General features: G+C 41.9%; 1 protein-coding gene across 1 annotated transcript in view; it reads right to left on the bottom strand.

Moving 5' to 3' along the window:
- elovl6 (ELOVL fatty acid elongase 6) overlaps window positions 1–21,086 on the bottom strand; it is a 31,220-nt gene that overhangs the window by 6,667 nt on the left and 3,467 nt on the right. The window contains exons 2-3 of the mRNA XM_046295702.1: window positions 4,453–4,584; window positions 3,992–4,143 (exon numbers count right to left, since the gene is read on the bottom strand). Coding sequence (XP_046151658.1) covers window positions 3,992–4,143; window positions 4,453–4,584 — 284 coding nt within the window. The remainder of the gene's footprint in view (window positions 1–3,991; window positions 4,144–4,452; window positions 4,585–21,086) is intronic.

The following is a 21,086-nucleotide window of genomic DNA, read 5'->3' as shown; positions in this document are numbered from 1 at the left end:
CAGTCTCCAGGGTGTATCTGTTTTAAAGCTTAGCAGTCTCCAGGGTGTATCTGTTTTAAAACAGAGCAGTCTCCAGGGTGTATCTGTTTAAAAGCAGAGCAGTCTCCAGGGTGTATCTGTTTTAAAGCAGAGCAGTCTCCAGGGTGTATCTGTTTTAAAGCTTAGCCGTCTCCAGTGTGTATCTGTTTTAAAGCAGATCAGTCTCCAGGGTGTATCTGTTTAAAAGCAGAGCAGTCTCCAGGGTGTATCTGTTTAAAAGCAGAGCAGTCTCCAGGGTGTACTGTTTTAAAGCAGAGCAGTCTCCAGTGTGTATCTGTTTTAAAGCAGAGCAGTCTCCAGGATGTATCTGTTTTAAAGCAGAGCAGTCTCCAGGGTGTATCTGTTTTAAAGCAGAGCAGTCTCCAGGGTGTATCTGTTTTAAAGCAGAGCAGTCTCCAGGGTGTATATGTTTTAAAGCAGAGCAGTCTCCAGTGTGTATCTGTTTTAAAGCAGAGCAGTCTCCAGTGTGTATCTGTTTTAAACAGAGCAGTCTCCAGTGTGTATCTGTTTTAAAGCAGAGCAATCTCCAGGGTGTATCTGTTTTAAAGCAGAGCAATCTCCAGGGTGTATCTGTTTAAAAGCAGAGCAGTCTCCAGGGTGTATCTGTTTTAAAGCAGAGCAGTCTCCAGGGTGTATCTGTTTTAAAGCAGAGCAGTCTCCAGGGTGTATCTGTTTTAAAGCAGAGCAGTCTCCAGGGTGTATCTGTTTTAAAGCAGAGCAGTCTCCAGGGTGTATCTGTTTAAAAGCAGAGCAGTCTCCAGGGTGTATCTGTTTTAAAGCAGAGCAGTCTCCAGGGTGTATCTGTTTTAAAGCAGAGCAGTCTCCAGGGTGTACTGTTTTAAAGCAGAGCAGTCTACAGGGTGTATCTGTTTTAAAGCAGAGCAATCTCCAGGGTGTATCTGTTTTAATGCAGAGCAGTCTCCAGGGTGTATCTGTTTTAAAGCAGAGCAGTCTCCAGGGTGTATCTGTTTTAAGGCAGAGCAGTCTCCAGGGTGTATCTGTTTAAAAGCAGAGAGTCTCCAGGGTGTATCTGTTTAAAAGCAGAGCAGTCTCCAGGGTGTATCTGTTTTAAATCAGAGCAGTCTCCAGGGTGTATCTGTTTTAAAGCAGATCAGTCTCCAGGGTGTATCTGTTTAAAAGCATAGCAGTCTCCAGGGTGTACTGTTTAACAGCAGAGCAGTCTCCAGGGTGTACTGTTTTAAAGCAGAGCAGTCTCCAGGGTGTATCTGTTTTAAAGCTTAGCAGTCTCCAGGGTGTATCTGTTTTAATGCAGAGCAGTCTCCAGGGTGTATCTGTTTAAAAGCAGAGCAGTCTCCACGGTGTATCTGTTTAAAAGCAGAGCAGTCTCCAGGGTGTATCTGTTTTAAAGCAGAGCAGTCTCCAGGGTGTATCTGTTTTAAAGCAGAGCAGTCTCCACGGTGTATCTGTTTTAAAGCAGAGCAGTCTCCAGGGTGTACTGTTTTAAAGCAGAGCAGTCTCCAGGGTGTATCTGTTTTAAAGCTTAGCAGTCTCCAGGGTGTATCTGTTTTAATGCAGAGCAGTCTCCAGGGTGTATCTGTTTAAAAGCAGAGCAGTCTCCACGGTGTATCTGTTTAAAAGCAGAGCAGTCTCCAGGGTGTATCTGTTTTAATGCAGAGCAGTCTCCAGGGTGTATCTGTTTTAAAGCAGAGCAGTCTCCACGGTGTATCTGTTTTAAAGCAGAGCAGTCTCCACGGTGTATCTGTTTTAAAGCAGAGCAGTCTCCAGGGTGTACTGTTTTAAAGCAGAGCAGTCTCCAGGGTGTATCTGTTTTAAAGCTTAGCAGTCTCCAGGGTGTATCTGTTTAAAAGCAGAGCAGTCTCCAGGGTGTATCTGTTTAAAAGCAGAGCAGTCTCCAGGGTGTATCTGTTTAAAAGCAGAGCAGTCTCCAGGGTGTATCTGTTTTAAAGCAGAGCAGTCTCCAGGGTGTATCTGTTTTAAAGCAGAGCAGTCTCCAGGGTGTATCTGTTTTAAAGCAGAGCAGTCTCCAGGGTGTATCTGTTTTAAAGCAGAGCAGTCTCCAGGGTGTATCTGTTTAAAAGCAGAGCAGTCTCCAGGGTGTATCTGTTTAAAAGCAGAGCAGTCTCCAGGGTGTATCTGTTTTAAAGCAGAGCAGTCTCCAGGGTGTATCTGTTTTAAAGCAGAGCAGTCTCCAGGGTGTATCTGTTTTAAAGCAGAGCAGTCTCCAGGGTGTATCTGTTTTAAAGCAGAGCAGTCTCCAGGGTGTATCTGTTTTAAAGCAGAGCAGTCTCCAGGGTGTATCTGTTTAAAAGCAGAGCAGTCTCCAGGGTGTATCTGTTTTAAAGCAGAGCAGTCTCCACGGTGTATCTGTTTTAAAGCAGAGCAGTCTCCAGGGTGTACTGTTTTAAAGCAGAGCAGTCTCCAGGGTGTATCTGTTTTAAAGCTTAGCCGTCTCCAGGGTGTATCTGTTTTAAAGCAGAGCAGTCTCCAGGGTGTATCTGTTTTAAAGCAGAGCAGTTTCCAGGGTGTATCTGTTTTAAAGCAGAGAAGTCTCCAGGGTGTTTCTGTTTAAAAGTGTGCAGTTGTAAATGAGAACTTGTTCTCAACTGGCCTACCTGGTTAAATAAATGTGAAATATATTTGTTTCGTTGTAATGCAGAGCAGTCTCCAGGATGTATCTGTTTAAAAGCTTTGGGAACATTTTCCAGCTTTGCTCTGTGAAATGGGGCCCACAGTGTACACTTACATCTGACGTCTCAGCTACAGGTTATACAGGAAAACCACCTAACATATAAATGCAATGCATTCAAGGTGACCTTACCTCTTACCATAACATACCTGACTAATTGGTGAATCCACTGCTCGACAGTGGAACACCACCAGAGAATTCAGTCTGTGTGTGGGAGTGTGTTTGTACAGCATCATTCTCTCTCTCTCTCTATCTCTCTCTAAAATCTCTCTCCCATATGCCTCTGTGACAGTGATCAGTGTCTGGGCCAACAGGTCTGTACTCCACCCTCCAACAAGAGAGCCAGAGCCAGGCAAGGGGTAGGGGCTTCTATCCCCCTCCCTGTGCCCCTGAGAGGGGGCTCCTGCTCTGGGCATCGTACTCAGAACTGACAGGGTGTGGAGCCCCAGTGACGGCAGGACTGGGCAATAACAAAAGGGCCAAACAGGCAGAAAATGGATTCCCAGACACAAAAAGGCCTGACTCTGGGTACGAGGGAAAGGTCACTAAAACTAGGACCGATTGGGGTGAGATGACACGCATGTCTCTGAGGTCATTGGAGGACAGAAAAGATCCGTGTGCCGATCCTTTCAGCCAACGGGAGCAGAGATATTTCATGGGTATTATCTCAACATACTATATGGCCAATGCCACGGTCTCATAAATCTTTCTAACCACAATGGACACTATCGACAGAAAAAAGCACAGTAGCAGTGTTAGTAGTAGTAGTAGAAGTAGTAGCAGCAGTAGTCGTAGTAGTAGTAGCAGCAGTAGTAGTAGTAGCAGCAGTAGCAGCAGCAGTAGCAGCAGTAGCAGCAGCAGTAGCAGCAGTAGCAGCAGCAGTAGTAGCAGTTGTAGCTGTGTTAGTAGTAGTAGTAGTAGCAGTGTTAAGAGTAGTAGTAGTAGTAGTAGTAGTAGTAGTAGTAGTAGTAGTAGTAGTAGCAGCAGTAGCATTAGTAATAGTAGTAGCAGCAGCAGCAGTAGTAGCAGCAGTAGCAGCAGTAGTAGTAGATGTGTTAGTAGTAGTAGTAGTAGCAGTGTTAATAGTAGTATTTGTAGTAGTAGTAGTAGTAGTAGCAGCAGTAGTAGCAGCAGCAGCAGTTGTAGTAGTAGCGGTAGCAGCAGTAGCATGAGTAATAGTGGTAGCAGCAGCAGCAGTAGTAGCAGTAGCAGCAGTAGTAGCAGCAGCAGCAGTAGTAGTAGTAGTAGCATCAGCAGTAGTAGAAATAATAACAGTCAACTTACCCAATTCTGGTGCTTTACTGAGCACAAAGGCGTAGGCCCAAAACTTGCTGACAGGCCCGTTGTAGAAGCTCTGATCACACACTGACTGCTTGAGCCCTTTAGTCATCAGAATGTATGTCATGTAGCTTCCAGTGCGAACAGCACCAAATATACTGGACAAGAAAGAAAGAGAAAGAGAAGGAAAGAGAGAGAGCGAGAGAGAGAGAATGGTATAAGTGAAGCCCCAGGACTTGGGTATACAGTCAAGCCCCAGGACTCAGGTATAAAGTCTCTCTCCAGTCTCTCCTGCCACAGCAATGTTTGTGCAGCATTGTTGTTTGAGTGTGTAATTCTGAAAAGTGGCAGCATGACTTCTTTATTCCAAACTATCCTGACTGTTCCTTTAAGAGGAACCTAAGGCCACAAGATGCTTACAGAATGTGCATTGACTGGACCAGTGTTGTAAATGTCTGCCCTCTTACCTGAACACTGCGAGGGTGAGGGACCATAACACCAGCGGTTTCCTCAGATTAAATTTCTCCCTCTGTTTCATTACATGGCGGCCGCCTAGAATGCAGGCAGCATAGAGGGCTGAGAAGAGGAAGGACTTCTTCCTGTAAAGGAAGGATGGAGTTTGGTGAACATAATCAGCACTTACAAGTGTAAAATAGTGTAAGAACAGATGGCCTAAAATATACAGTATAAAGTACACAGTATAAAATATACAGCAGCGCAACATTAGATCACTTTTGGGGTAATACGAAAAGCTTCTGACAAACTTTGATTTTGGAGCAGACTACTCCATTACTTCCACACTGATCGCCAGCTGATACACCGCCTGGCCAGTTGAGCTACATACTGAAGTGCTCAGCATTATCATCTGAGGGGTTGGATGCTGAGAGGCCCAAAATAAAGTGACGTTTCAAAATTTTTGTTTGGTCCCAGTGGGCTCAGAACGAGACTTGAGGTCTAATCAATCAAATGTGGGTGGCTGATGATGCAGCTTATGCAATAAATTACTATATATAACAAAGTGATGTTAACTATAAACCAAGAGGTACCCAGAATTTGGGCTCCCATATGTTATAACCAAAACCCTAAAGATAACTTTCCTTTTCCATTCTGCAACCTCAGCTTCATATGGTGACAACGGCACTATTTCTTGCTCTTTTCAGCTGACTAGGTGGGTCTACAAGAACTTAAAACCAAGAGGTGCTTTTTCTTTTTACGTTGCTTCCCTGTGAAAAATGAAGAGAGGCAAAAAGAGAGCTTATTTAGGATAATGATGATATATTGAGGAAGAAAATGTGGCTTGTCATTATGCTTGAGTTTTATAACTCTATGATAGCATAGACTTTGCCTCTCAGCCTCTCTGCCATTCCCATTGGCCAGATTGGAGTTGTCTTTTCATTTGTCATTGCAATGCAGCAATATTACCTAAAATCCCATTCATACCTCTACCTACTTTGTCCTGGCCATCCTTATAAAACTGTTTAAGACCTAATTCTCAGAAGCAATATAGGGATAAGCAAGATCATGCCCCATTTCTTGTCAAGGCACTTCACCCCACATAGCCCCTATCATCTTTCCCTGAACCAGAGGTACCAGAGGTACCTAGCATATTCGAAGTAGGGAAGTTTACATTTGGGTACTATATTTGATTCTGGTTAGTTCTACTGAAGAAAAAACGCAACATGCAACAATAACAACGATTTAACTCAGTTACAGTTCATATAAGGAAATCAGTCAATTGAAATAAATAAATTAGGCCCTAATCTATGGATTTCACATGACTGGGCAGGGACGTAGCCCTGGGTTGGCCTGGGAGGGCATAGACCCAACCTCTGGGGAGCCAGGCCCAACCACTGGGGAGCCAGGCCCAGCCAATCAGAAAATGTTTTTCCCCACAAAAGAGCATTATTACAGACAGAAACACCGTTCAGTTTCATCATCTGTCCAGGTGGCTGGTCTCAGACAATCCCGCAGGTGAAGAAGCCGGATGTGGAGGTCCTGGGCTGACGTGGTTACACATGGTCTGCGTTTATGAGGCCGGTTGGATGTATTTCCAAATTCTCTAAAATGTCATCGGAGGCGGCTTATGGTAGAGAAATTGACATTAAAATATTACGTAACAGCCCTGGTAGACATTCCTGTGGTCAGTATGTCAATTGCACGCTCCCTCAAAACTTGAGACATCTGTGGCATTGTGTTGTGTGACAAAACTGCACATTTTAGCATGGCCTTTAACTGTCCCCAGCACAAGGTGTAATGATGGTCATGCTGTTTAATCAGCTTCTTGATATGCCACACCTTTGAGGTAGATGGATTATCTTGGCAAAGGAGAAATGCTAATATGAACGTAATGAAATTTGTGCACAGAATTTGTGAGAAATAAGCTTTTTGTGGGTATGGAACATTTCTGGGATATTTTATTTCAGCTCATGAGACATGTGACCAACACTTTACATGTTGCGTTTATATTTTTGCTCAGAATATTTCCCTTGAAGAAACGGAAGAATTTTTCAAAAAAGTGTCTGCAAACAAAGTAAATCTAACAATATAGAAAAGTAATATATCCTAACTTCCTATGGTGAAACTCACTAGCTTGTGTTGACCAGAACTAACACTTTTGAACAACCTCACCAAGAACAATATCCTGAAAGAACATCACTGTTGTTGACAACGAGTATCCCCTTTGTGCAAAATGCAAATAATCAAACAAAGCTAGTGTGTTTGCTTGCAGGCTTGATAACTGATTGAACAAAGGACAAAGCAGTGCAGTGAAAACCCAAAGAAGCTGCTGTCACACAATGATAGCACAGTTCAGAGCGCAGAAGGACATCTTTGTTCCAAAGAAAATAAACAAGGGTGAAGAATGGAGAGAGTCAGAGTAAGCACCTTATAGTGAGGCAGAGCGAATTCCAGACGAGAAACAAGCCCACATTCCTCAGACAGTCTTCACAGCCAAAAAGGTTAAAGGTCACAATGATAAACAGATTCCTCAGAACAGTACAGTTAAAGTTTCAGAGATGTAGATACTAGGAAGTAGAGGACCAAGTACCCTGTTCACACCATCGAACCCAAACCAAACTGTGCTGGTTGTGATCTTTTCACACGGTCCTATTCAGCACAGTTCCCAGCAACTATGGTGAACGCTCAACCAGGTCAGCACAGTAAAACTTGGTTTTGTTCAGCTTGGTTTGTCTCAGTAGTGTGTAAAGCCCTACAGAGTACAGTCTGAATGAGGTACAATAACATGGACCAAAACCCACTAAGGTCAGAGAAAACCTGGGGCATGGTCAAAGTTGACAAATAGGTTCGAGGGCTGTCTCTCTCCTTGCTCAATTGGGCCAGCTGTAGCTAAGCAATGCCTCCAGGAATGGGAATTCATTTGAGACGTCAGTGTGAATTCACATCATGCCTCCGTGCCTCATAGTACCTGCATGTGGCAAGAGCATTCACGTCGGAGCTTTGGTTAGGGGCTGGGGGCTGAAAGTGTCTCTTGCTGCCTCTCTATACGTAGGTCTAGTGGTCAGAGGTCATCACCTAGATGCTGATCTATGGTCAGTTTTGCATATTAAAGATTGACTGCCTTTAAAAAGCAACGAAACCCTTTGAAAACGGCCTATGTGGCATCAATATGAGTCAGAAACAGTTATTCTAGTGTCGAAACAGAAAAACAAACGAGCGAATCGACGAGTTCAGTGGCTCTTTAATAGTTAAGGTCATGATTGGCGGAGTATAAATGAATCCTAGATCTGTGCCTCTAAGCGACTTTTAAAAGAGAAGCTCTGCCAGGGAGGGTTATAGTCAGAGATATGCAATCGTCTCTGAATGACGGCATCAGGGATGGTGGACTAATCCAAGAGATTAATCTTCACCTGAAACAAGATTTATACACAGCACTTCAATCAACTCCAAGACAGTAGACCCTTGGCACTGGACTCATTTCTTCACATCTGATTTATTTGTTCTTTACTCCCATCCAACAATAATGAACCACAAAGCGACCTGAGACAGGATATATTTAGATGAAAACCCCGTTTGGAGTCAGGAACCCCAGCACTGAGTGTCTGCTAAAATGTAAACGCAATACTATTTGGAAAACCCTAACAGGAAACTCTACACTATGAATGCTGTTCATGACTAATGACGATTGCACAATGTATCAGTGGATGGAGTACTACTGTTGCAAGTACAGTAGAGCAATCAGAAGAGACTTCTCACACTCTGCACGTTCTGAAACCTTACTTTATTCTTCCAGCTGAGTTTTGTTCAAAATACCTTTAGAATTCAACTCAGCTTCAAAGGCAGTTTAAAGCACAGCCTAACAGTGATTCCAAATGAATAATAACTGTGAAAATAGTAAACGTCACATACAGCAAAGGTCGAACATTGAGTGGGGACATATTTGGGACATATTTACTGACATTTTCCTATGCTTTAAAATGGAGTTGTGTCTCTTTTTCTTCATTATTATAGTGTACCTCTCACATCCCTGAGAGCTATCCAACAGAGCTGCAGACTGCTCCATTTTGCCAGTCATCATCAGCATTCGTGGAGAGCAAGCCACCTCCCATGCATTCCCTTATCACTGTGTGAGACTTGCTGGGCGGTGGCCGAGTCTGTACCAGAGCCTTTGCTGGAGCTAAGCAAACATTAGGGGCTGATCTAATGCTTTCTGATAGAGCGAGCAAAGCAGTGGCGGCCTTCCGGGGGATCCCATTCCCTCCTATGTCTGCACAATGTATCAGGTCATCCTGCCAAACAGAGCTAGCTAGTGGCTTGAACTATAAACATTATATTTAATATGGAGGTCACAGAACTAATGACTGAGCCTGGTTATAATCATAATGTAGGATTGCACAATATTGTACCTGTGTGCATTTACTTTTGGAATAATATGTCCCCTGGTTTAGGGCTTGTTTAAAAAATCCTTGCAATAGGTATCTCGCTCTGTAAATATTTAACAGTCTAAGTGGCCTATTTCAGAGAGAGATTAGATAGGGAATGTGTGGACAGATCTCTAAACAAATCTTACCTGAAGGCATAAATCACACCTGATCATGAAATTGGACCATGGCAGGAACTATTTAACTATTTAACTCAACTTCTCTAATGTAAAAGGAGTCTTTCAATATTGATGGCTAGATCTGGATGCACCTTCTAATGGTTGGGCTCACCTAGTGTTAGCAGTTCACAATAACTAGGCTAGTCACACTTGTGGCCCTTTCCCTTCCCCTAGCTGTTTTGGTCAAAGCTGCTGGCTAACCTGATGTGTAACTTGGATCTGTATTAGCTGGAGATTTCACCCCTTACGTAACACTGACTATAAGGATGAGTGTGTGTGTGTTCGGTCTGAGAGCTGCCTTCACAGTAAAGCAACTCAGTTCAGGGTGAATGGCCTTGTCCTTTGGCTTGTTTTAGTTGTTTGTAGGTTGCACAGTAGCAGTGGAATCAGTTGTGCCGTCAAGGCATACCCTTGAAGTACACCAAACCTTTGGTTCTGTAACAAAGTGCTACATAAGGCCAAGATATAAATAGGCCCTGGATATAACAGATTAGACAGTCCGGTAAGAACCACCCTGATGCCCGATGTCCACCAGATGCATATGCGTTTTGTTTTGCTGGATGTCTATCCCGCAAAACTTCCGTGTTTGATGCACACGTGCTTCTCTTTTCAACTCGCTAAAAGCTAGCTAGTTGGAGTCTGTGTGCACCTCCATTTGTACCACTGCACGGTAAAGCAACGCACGAGTTGAAAATATTGAACACATGCGGTATACAGAACTCACCGCCGCCTAGTACGGCACCCCCAATGTAGAGCTGCAGACGGCTCCATTGACAATGAATGACTTCCGCCGGGAATGCAAAGAGTTTGATGCATCTGGTGGCCTTGAGGCGGGAGTCGAATTTAGTGGTGAACAGAGAACTATACATCTAGAACTGGACATACAGCAAGAAACATAATTGTTACATCCTACAACGCCTAACACAAAAAAGTGTTACCTCTGGCGCTAGTGTTATGATACAGTTTAAAACATTTACACCAGTGTATTCAATGGGAAGAATGAGTTTGATCATGATACATTAAAATGTGCACTGTTAGTTACACTGCCTATTTCAGTTGAGCTGATAATAACTGTACAACTAGGCAAATTATTTTGTTTGGCTCTGGCAGATAATCGTTTCAGCTTGTTAAGGGATTAAAGTGTAATGGTGAGTGGCTGGTTTATTTATAGTAGGAAGAGAATGAAAGCTTTAGAAGGTTTGAATGAGACTTATTGCATTTTGCCAAGTGTAGATCATTAGCGAATAAAAAGATGCAAGGTGAGCAGTGCAAATTAGATGTATATTTGACCTCATGGCCACTTGAGCAAATGCAAAAACACATTTCATTTGATACACTGGCAGGTTGAAAATGAATATCTGCCTCTGCAAAAGCTGTTTGATGAAATACAATGGAACGACTGCTCTTTCCTCTGTCTGCATCCTGACTCTCAGCTGACACTTTGACAAGATGGCAAAGTCCCCCCACATCTCCCTCTCTGTATCCTCCATCCAGGTGTACTGCTGGGTGACAACATCAAGCCAGAGGTAGGCTCTGGGTCGATGCAGTCAGCAGCAATCACCATCATCGCATCCTATCCGTCTGGGAAAAGCAGCATGTAAAACATTGCTCCCAGTAGTCGATACCATAACTCATTGGGGACCAGCTAGCTGGCCTAACCTTTGCGAAAGGAACATTCTAACCTTTGTCAGAAAGTCACAATCAGTGACTATGTAGTATTAGCTACTGAGGGGAGAGTAAGGTTCCTTAGGAAGTTGGAATGTGATGGCAAGATAATACTGGGTATTGTCCAAAGACTAACCCTAGGAACTGCTGTAGGTCTGAAACAATTGGATAGATAAGCAATGTGCGTTGCAGTTCATGACAGAAACCGGTGGGCCTGGTACCTACTTCCACACCCGGTCCAAAGGCACTTAAATATTTTGTCTTGCCCATTCACCCTCTGAATGGCACACATACACAATCCATGTCTCAATTGTCTCAAGGCCTAAAAATCCTTCTTTAACCTCCTCCCCTTCATCTACATTAATTGAAGTGAATTTAACAAGTGACATCTATAAGGGATCATAGCTTTCACCTGGATTCACCTGGTCTGTCAATGTCATGGAAAGAGCAGGTGTTCTTAATGTTTTGTATTCTCATTGTATGTCCATGCAGTAAGCTAACATGGTATCTATCTCATCACGGTTTGTAGAGGTCTACAGCTCTTCCTTCAGAATTGCATGAAACAACTGATCCTACAATGGCATGCAGTCGCTCAAGAGGATGGTGTCCGATTGCTTGGAAGTCCACTGAGGGTTTCAATGACTGAATACACTACACAACCTGAGCAACCATCACTGACTCTGAGCAATGGTGAATTTTGTGGGGGGATTGACTGGGAATGACTCAGCAGGTAAATGGAATATATGTGTACTTCAGTGTCAGGCAGCCACAGTGTGTCGGACATTAAGACCAGCCAGCTGTACTGTAAGTAGACAACATTATGGACTGATCTGTGTGTTGTTTGGTCACTTGCTGGCACAGAGCCATACACTCATACTTATACTCTTGCTTACACAAGCAGACACATGCACACACACAAGGGCATACACACAGGGGCCTACACACACACAGGGGCCAAGGCCGTAACTACATGTGAGGACAACGAGGACCGGACCTCTGTAATTTTTTCTATTTTTTTTTTAAATAATACAAATATATATTTTGTACACAATCATAAAAAAATATATAGATCAACATCTAAATATTGCTCCCAGGGTCAATCAGCTCAGAACGCTTATATTCTTGATCTGACTAAGTTCGAGTTGCGCCTGCCTCTTTGCGAATGAGTGGATAGTGGTATGTTTGTTATGTTCGCCTGCTTTCCCTGGATTTATCTTTAGTAGCACATTCACCACTCTCTCAAATGGCTAACTCCACCCTCTCGTGGCACAGGCCGAGGGCCATAGACATGAAATTAACTACCCTAGCACGGAGTCGGTTCAAGCAAGCAAGCAGAGAAGTTTCTGACAGTGTATTTGCGAGATGCCGGACAAAATGCTATTTTAAAACCGTCCTGCGCCTCCGCCCGTGTCTATAGACATCTTCCAAACAAACAAAAAACGGCTCTCGGATAACAAGTGCACAACTGGTAAATAGTCGCTTATAGATGTGGCAGTCAGTCAGGTGGCTAGCTTCCGGCAGAAACTTATATTGCAGTAACGTTGAAGGGCTCCGACTATGTATTAGCCAGCTAGGATGGAGTAAGAAGCTAACATTAAATGGAGTCTACCTCAACAGGAGTAAAAAAAGAGGCTACTAAGTTCTCATAATACCTGGCGAGGCTGAGGCAGGCTGCAATGCATTCAGGAGGAAGCAGAGGAGACAAAGAGCGAGAGGAAGCAAGTAGAGAGAGAGAGAGAGAGAGAGAGAGAGAGAGAGAGAGAGAGAGAGAGAGAGAGAGAGAGAGAGAGAGAGAGAGAGAGAGAGAGAGAGAGAGAGAGAGAGGTTATTACAGTGGTTCCCAAACTTGCGGTCAGGGCCCCATGTACTAATCTGCAGGGGCAGTATTGGGTAGCTTGGATGAAAGGTGCCCAGAGTAAACCGCCTGCTCCTCAGTCCCAGTTGCTAATATATGCATATTATTATTAGCATTGGATAGAAAACACTCGGAAGTTTCTAAAACAGTTTGAATTATATCTGTGAGTATAACAGAACTCATATGGCAGGCAAAAACCTGAGAAGAAATCCAAACAGGAAGTGGAAAATCTGAGGTTGGTCGATTTTCAACCCAGCCCCTATTGAATACACAGTGGGATATGGATCAAGTTGCACTTCCTAGGGCTTCCACTAGATGTCCACCGTCTTTAGAAACTTGAATGAGTCTTCTACTGTGTTGTGGAGCCGGATGGAAGCTGTTTGAGTCAGTTGTCTGGCAGAGAGCCAGGTCCTGGTCACGTGAATTTCACTTGATAGGGACCTGCATTCCATGGCTTCTCTACAGACATCGGAATTCTCTGGTTGGAACGTTATTGAAGATTTATGATAACAACATCCTAAAGATTGATTATATTGATTCTACAAGTTTCTTCGACCTGTAATATAACTTTTTGAAGTTTTCGTCCGACGTTCGGATGGACCTGCACGAGCATTTTGATTTGTGTACTAAATGCGCAAACAAAAGTAGCTACTTGGACATAAATAATGGACATTATCGAACAAATCAAGCATTTATTGTGGAACTGCAATTCCTGGGAGTGCATTCTGATGAAGATCATCAAAGGTAAGGGAATATGTATAATGTTATTTCTGATTTCTGTTGACTACAGCATGGTGGATTATTTTATTTTATTTCTGAGCTCTGACTCAGATTATTGCATGGTTTGCTTTTTCTGTTAAGTTTTTTTTAAATCTGACACAGCGGTTGCATTAAGGAGAGGTATATCTCTATTTCCATGTCTAAGAATTGGATTTTTGTCAACATATATAATGAGTATTGCTGTAAAATGATGTAGCTCTGCAATATCACTGGATGTTTTTGGAACTAGTGAACGTAACACGCCAATGTATACTGAGATTTTTTTAAATATGAACTTTATCAAACAAAACATACATGTATTGTGTAACATGAAGTCCTATGAGTGTCATCTGATGAAGATCATCAAAGGTTAGTGATTCATTTAATCTCTATTTGTGCTTTTTGTGACTCTTTGGTTGGAAAAATGGCTGGGTATTTCTGTGAGTTGGTGGTGACCTAACATAATCGTTTGTGGTGCTTTTGCTGTAAAGCCTATTTGAAATCGGACACTGTGGTGGGATTAACAACAAGAATGCCTTTAAAATGGTATAAGATACATGTATGTTTGAGGAATTTTAATTGTGAGATTTCTGTTGTTTTGAATTTTGGCGCCCTGCACTTTCACTGGCTGTTGTCATATCGATCCCGTTAACGGGATTGCAGCCCTGAGAAGTTTTAACAAGTTAGGACATTTTTTTTACATTTAACTCAACATTAAATTACTTCACCAATCATGCAGTGCGGATAGAGCAGCTTGCGATGGAGAAGGTAAGCTATAGATCAGTGAGATGTTTACATGCATGACAGAAAGACAAGAGGCAGCTGAAATTTTGCGGGTAGGGAGAGGGTGAGTGAGGGTGGAGGAGGAGGCTTGGCTTGAAGCACTGGGCATCTTGTTATGACATGCATCATTTGAATTAGGCCCACAGCATTATACCTACGGAGGAGCGGCTTCTATGGAGGAACTTTGAATGTCTTTCAACTTAAGAGTTGACTTAACGTTGGACCAGAGATAGCTAGCTAACAAACAAGCTTATGTGGTCAGAGCAGCACCGAAATTAAAAACCTGTCTTACAATTTTGTAGTCAATAAATCAAATGTCAACTGTGATAACTATGTATCCCTAACCAGTAGCAGTGCATGGTTAAAATCACGGGGGGAGGCAAAGCCCCCAAAAAAAGCCATATTAGAACCTGTGTTGTGATAATTGTGTTATTTGCTCTATAACCTGTTAGTTCATATGCCTTGCTACTGTGATATATAGGACGAAGGCAGGGACAATAAGAAGACACCATGGCAGAACAAATTAAACCACACCTTTGTTCACAATACTGGAGAGCAACCGCTGTCCAGTGAAGTCCGCAAAGCATATTGCATGTAACAAAGAGTTACATGACCTATAGCATGGGCAAGCAAGCTAATGTATCCGACATTTTCGGACCACTAAATAGCTTTTAAAATAGAACCACAGAGTTACAGCAAGTTGCAAAGAAAACAGGAGCTGCCTCCCCTATTCCAGCACCATTTCCACATTTCAACATCATCAAATCACTTATGCTTATTAGTCTAATACAGTGAAAACTAAAATATACCAAAAACTATTTAGTCCAATCAACATAAGCTAACTATGATGTGGCTGTCCATTGTTCTGATTTGTGTGTGTGTGTGTGTGTGTGTGTGTGTGTGTGTGTGTGTGTGTGTGTGTGTGTGTGTGTGTGTGTGTGTGTGTGTGTGTGTGTGTGTGTGTGTGTGTGTGTGTGTGTGTGTGTGTGTGTGTGTGTGTGTGTGTGTGTGTGCAAATAGAAAAAAACATGTTGTCTCACCCTACAGGTAGAGAAACGCCAATGCCATCATTCTCTCTTTCGTGTTGCTTAAAAGGTGTCATACAGTACACATTTTTATTTTTTGTTGTCCTAGGCTACCTGAATAAAATGCGTTAGCTAGTTACATACTGAAAGGCTGTTCATGGCTCACATCAACACCATTATCCCAGAAACCCTAGACCCACTCCAATTTGCATACCACCCCAACAGATCCACGGATGACACAATCTCTATTGCACTCCACACTGCCCTTTCCCACCTGGGCAATAGGACCACCTAAGTGGGAATGCTGTTCATTGACTACAGCTCAGTATTCAACACCATAGTGCCCTCAATGCTCATCACTAAGCTAAGGACCCTGGGATTAAACGCCTCCCACTGCAACTAGATCCTGGATTTCCTGACAGACCGCCCCCAGGTGGTAAGGGTAGGCAACAACACAACATGGGAGCCCCTTAGGTGTGCGTGGTTAGGCCCTCCTGTACTCCCTGCTCACCCACGACTGTGTGGCCAAGCATGACTTAAACACCAACAATAAGCTTGCAGACGACACAACGGTGGTAGGCCTGATCACCGACAACGATGAGACCTGGCAGTGTGGTGCCAGGACAACAACCTCTCCCTCAACGTGATCAAAACAAAGGAGATGATTGTGGACTAAAGGAAAAGGAGGGCCGAGCACGCCCCCATTCTCATCGCCGGGTCTGTGATGGAGCAGGTTTAGAGCTGTCCACATCACCAACAAACTATCATGGTCCAAACACACCAAGACAGTTGTGAAGCACACAGAACAATGCCTATTTCTCCTCAGGAGACTGAAAAGATTTGGCATGGGTCCTCAGATCTTCAAAAAGTTATACAGCTGCACCATCGAGAGCATCCTAACTAGTGGCATCAGAGGAAGCCCTTAAAAATTGCCAAAGACTCATGCCACCCAAGTCATAGACTGTTCTCTCTGCTACCGCACGGCAAGCGGGTACCGTAGAGCCAAGTCTAGGTCCAAATGGCTTCTTAACAGTTTCTACCCTAAGACATAAGAATGCTAATCAAATGGCTACTTGGACTATTTGCATTGACCCTCCTATTTATTAATTTATTACGCTGCTGCGACTCTCTGCTAATTATTGATGCATAGTCACTTTACCCCTACCTATACGTACAGTTGAAGTCGTACGTTTACATACACCATAGTGAAATACATTTAAACTCAGTTTTTCACAATTCCTGACATTTAATCAGAGTAAAAATTCCCTGTCTAAGATCAGTTAGGATCACCACTTTATTTTAAGAATGTGAAATGTCAGAATAATAGTAGAGAATGATTTATTTCAGATTTTCACAGTAAGGTCTACACTTGTTGTATTAGGCATTTGTGATCAATTAAATGTAATTTGATTTGAACTTCCATCCTCTCAGTCCAGTGGCACAATGTATGAATTTATGGTTGGATCAGAATCACCGTTATAATCACTGGCCAGAACGGAGAATTAAGTAAAAGTCCAAATCCCTATCTCCATCCATGGCTAATTTAGGAAAGGGATAATTCAAGCTAGCTAGCTAGCCACCGGAGGACAATACATTGAGATGCAAAAAATCAAGTTGTTTCTGACATATTTCTCGCAATGTGATGTGATAGGAGTCAAGCCAAATCCAAACTGGCTTCCCTTGACACTTTTTTATGTGTGCCAGGACAATTCACAGTTGAGCTCACTAATTTAAGCTCAATGCTGATTGGCTATTATTTTATTTAAACAATGATCAAGGGAGGCCAAATGCTCACTGGCTTCCCTTGCATTTAATGCAACAATGTCATACTCTTTTTGACCAGACAGCATCAGATAGATGGCCTACACATACAGAGACAGAGGGGAGCTATTTCGCTCACTCAGATGCTTTCTCTGGTGAGATACATTCAGCCTCTTGCAAATTGAAGACAAATTATGAAACACAGAGACACGAAATATAAATTATGATATGTTTTTTTCTATTTCTAACCCTAACCCATTTTTTAGGGAAGCCTGGCTTCCCTTGGCAACCATGAATAGACACCACTGTCCCTAACTATCATTGAAAAAGTTAATCCATTCTTCTATAATAAAAAAAATCTCTCCCTATCTTCTGAATCACGCTTGTAACATCAGTAGGCTACTGCTATGCTTCGGGAGGGGAAAGGCAGGTTGCGTAGACACACACACACTGGCAAAGATTTTCAACTGGCAGGAAGACACTGAAAGAAGTTCCTGATTGACAGAGAGAGGGCTTTGCATAGGCACTTTTTTCATCTTTTGTGGGAGTGGGAAGAAAATGCCCAGAACTAAAATAATGTTATTAACGGGTTTAAAATAATGGTTATGTTCCAGAACAGTATACTGTAGATCACTTTCATTCCCAGTTCTGATTCTGTTCCTTTAAAAATTGGGAATGAGATAGTTAATAACGCTATGCTGAGCAAAAACAGTCCCTTGTTTTTTTTTCTCTCATTGGGCAATGTCTCATCAGGTTTATACCTAGGACCACACAGAGAACAAATAGTGTCCTCTTTATAAACGTAAAAATATCGAGACATTTGAATGTAAAATTATTTTCAGTTAGCCACATCATGCATTCTATTGCCACTGAACGGTGACCTCAAAGTGATCTTGTGAATGAATCTATTTAATGTCAAACCATCATCAAAATGTCACAGTGCCACTTTGTTGACTAACTCCAAAAGAACAAGTGTCTGTTGCCAAAATGCTGTATGTGCCCAGGACTGAGATTCTTTGTTTGTTTCAACATCATTTGTCAATGTAAGTCAAAGTAAACTGTTGTTTTAAGGTTGAAATTTTAACCACAGAATTATGCCATCATGGTAACCAAATTTCAACATAGACAATACGTAAAATGTGTACCTTCATTAAAACCACATCAGATCATTATATCCACTATCAGAAAAAAAAACTATAGGCTGGGCAACACTTTGGTCACTCATCCAAGGTTTTAACCAAGCCCTGTCCTGCTTAGTTATGATATTTGTCACTATTACAATGCGCTATTATAAGAATGTTTGTTGAGAGATCTCCTCTTAAAAACTAAATAGTTTCACTGTTGTTATCCAAGTCATTCCAAAGGGTAGGTTTATCAGAGCAAATGAAATGGGACAATACTCACTCATATATCATAAATTATACTATTTTAGGTCATCAACAGCTATTGTTCCAATTCAACCCAGAATTCAACTAAAATAGACAATAAAATAGGTCTAAGTATTTAAGCTCTGGTAGGCGTCAAACCTCAAAACGTGGCCATGAATGTGTTACTCATTTTAAGGTTGAATGTTACTTACTGTCATTTACAGTATAACATTGATACGTTGGATTCACGTCTCCGTCTCAATCAAAAATCTAAGTTAAAGAATCGGACTAAATCAAATCAAATTTGATTTAAAGTGCATTTAACTTTTTATTTGATCCTATTGTTTAACTTTGATTGTTGGTTGAGATGGAGACGTGAATCCAACATATCAATTATTAATTTGTAGAAAAACTGGAATTAAAGACAGACTAAGTCAGTGGCACAGATGGAACTATCCAAGCAGAAAATAAATCCCCTTTAAAATGATTACATTTGGTTGTGTTGACAACCAAACATAATTCAATATTACTTTTGAAATCACTTCTGAAATACAATAAATAGCCTATTAACTTCTCCACAAGTTAAAGGAATACTTTGGGACTTTGACAATGAGGGTCTTTATCTACTTCCCCAGAGTCAGGTGAACTAGTGGATATCATTTTTGTCTCTAGCATCCTAGTAAATATCCAGACTTCCTAATGCTAGTTAGCATTGATGCGCAAAACTACCTCTAACCTCCTTCATAACGGACACAGACATAAAAATGGTATCCTTTAGTTCATCTGACTCTGGGGAAGTATATACATACAGTGCCTTCGGGAAAGTATTCAGACCCCTTCCCCTTTTCTACATTTTGTTATGTTACAGCCTTATTCTAAAATGGATTAAATAAAACATTGACATCAATCTAGCACAATACCCCCTAATGACGAAGCTAAAACAGGTTTTTGAAATGTTTGCAAATGTATTAAACATTAAAAACAGAAATACCTTATTTACATAAGTATGAGACTTGAAATTGAGCTCAGGTGCATCCTGTTTCTATTGATCATCCTTGGAGTGTTTTTACAACTTGATTGGAGTCCACCTGTGGTAAATTCAATTGATTGGACATGATTTGGAAAGGCATAGAACCTTCCAGGAGAATAACCATCTCAGCAGCACTCCACCAATCAGGCCTTTATGTTAGCGTGGCCAGACGGAAGACACTCCGCAAATGACAGATCGCTTGGAGTTTGCCAAAAGGCACCTAAAGGACTCTCAGATAATGAGAAACAAGATTCTCTGGTCTGATGAAACCAAGATTGAACTCTTTGGCCTGAATAGCCAAGTGTCACATCTGGAGGAAACCTGGCACCATTTCTAAGTTGAAGCATGGAGGTGGCAGCATCCTGCTGTGGGGATGTTTTTCAGTGGCAGGGACTGGGAGACTAGTCAGGATCCAGGGAAAGATGAACGGAGCAAAGTACAGAGAGATCCTTGATGAAAACCTGCTCCAGAGTGTTCAGGACCTCAGATTGGGTGGAATGTTCACCTTCCAGCAGGACAACGACCTTAAGTACACAGCCAAGACAACAAAAGAGTGGCTTCGGGACAAGTTTCAGAATGTCCTTGAGTGGCCCAGCCAGAGCCTGGACTTGAATGCGATCGAACATTACTGGAGAGACCTGAAAATAGCTGTGCAGTGACCCTCCCCATCCAACCTGACAGAGCTTGAGAGTATCTGCAGATAAGAATCCCCAAATACAGGTGTGTCAAGCTTGTAACGTCATACCCAGGAATCAATCAAATGTATTTATAAAGCCCTGTTTACATCAGCCGATGTCACAAGGTGCTGTGCATAAACCCAGCCTAAAACCCCAAACAGCAAGCAATGCAGATGTAGAAGAAGACTCGAATCTGTATTTGCTGCCAAAGATGCTTCAACAAAGTACTGAGTAAAGGGTCTGAATACTTACATAAATGTGATATTTCAGTTTTATATTTTTTATAAATTTGCAAAAAAATCTAAATCACTGTTTTTGCTTTGTCATTATGGGTAATTGCGTGTAGATTGATGAGGGAAAAAACAATTAAATCAATTTTAAAATAAGGCTGTAATGTAACAAAATGTGGAAAAAGTCAAGGGGTCTAAATACTTTCCGAATGCACTGTAAATGGCCTCATTACCAAAATTCAAAAGAAACCCTTTAACAAATTATATTTTGAGTGGAAAAATATATGGCAGCTAGACTGCATGGTCTTCAGAGATAGATGGGAGGGGTTGAGCTTAGCTGACGGGTGGGACTAAAACAAACAATATAACTACTGTAAAATATACTGTCTGTGAAATGTGTGTAGTATGTATAAGCTGGAAGTGAAAGCATAAGTATTGTTGTCCCATTAGTTTACTCCAATTACGGGAGGGGTAGTCGGGTTAGGGGAAAATAATAAAGAAGGAATATATATATTTTTAAATGTACAGTACCAGTCAAAAGTTTGGACACCTACTCATTCAAGGGTTTTTCTTCATTTTTACTATTTTCTACATTGTAGAATAATAGTGAAGACATCAAAACTATGACATAACATATATGGAATGATGTAGTAACCACAAAAGTGTTAAACCAATCCAATTATATTTGAGATTTGAGATTCTTCAAAGTAGCCACCCTTTGCCTTAATGACAACTTTGCACACTCTTGGCATTCTCTCAACCAATAACATTGATAGAAGCCACAATCTATTTACAATATTAAAGCTGATCTACACCCCCCCCACCCCACCCAAATAAAAACAAAATAGAAGAAAATAAATTATAACTCAACCACAAATACAAGTTAAAGAATG

The sequence above is a fragment of the Oncorhynchus gorbuscha genome, linkage group LG13, assembly GCF_021184085.1.
Source record: "Oncorhynchus gorbuscha isolate QuinsamMale2020 ecotype Even-year linkage group LG13, OgorEven_v1.0, whole genome shotgun sequence".
Classification (NCBI taxonomy): Eukaryota; Metazoa; Chordata; class Actinopteri; order Salmoniformes; family Salmonidae; genus Oncorhynchus; species Oncorhynchus gorbuscha.
The sequence above is the reverse complement of the archived record's forward strand: the minus strand, read 5'-3'. Positions and strand labels throughout refer to the sequence as shown.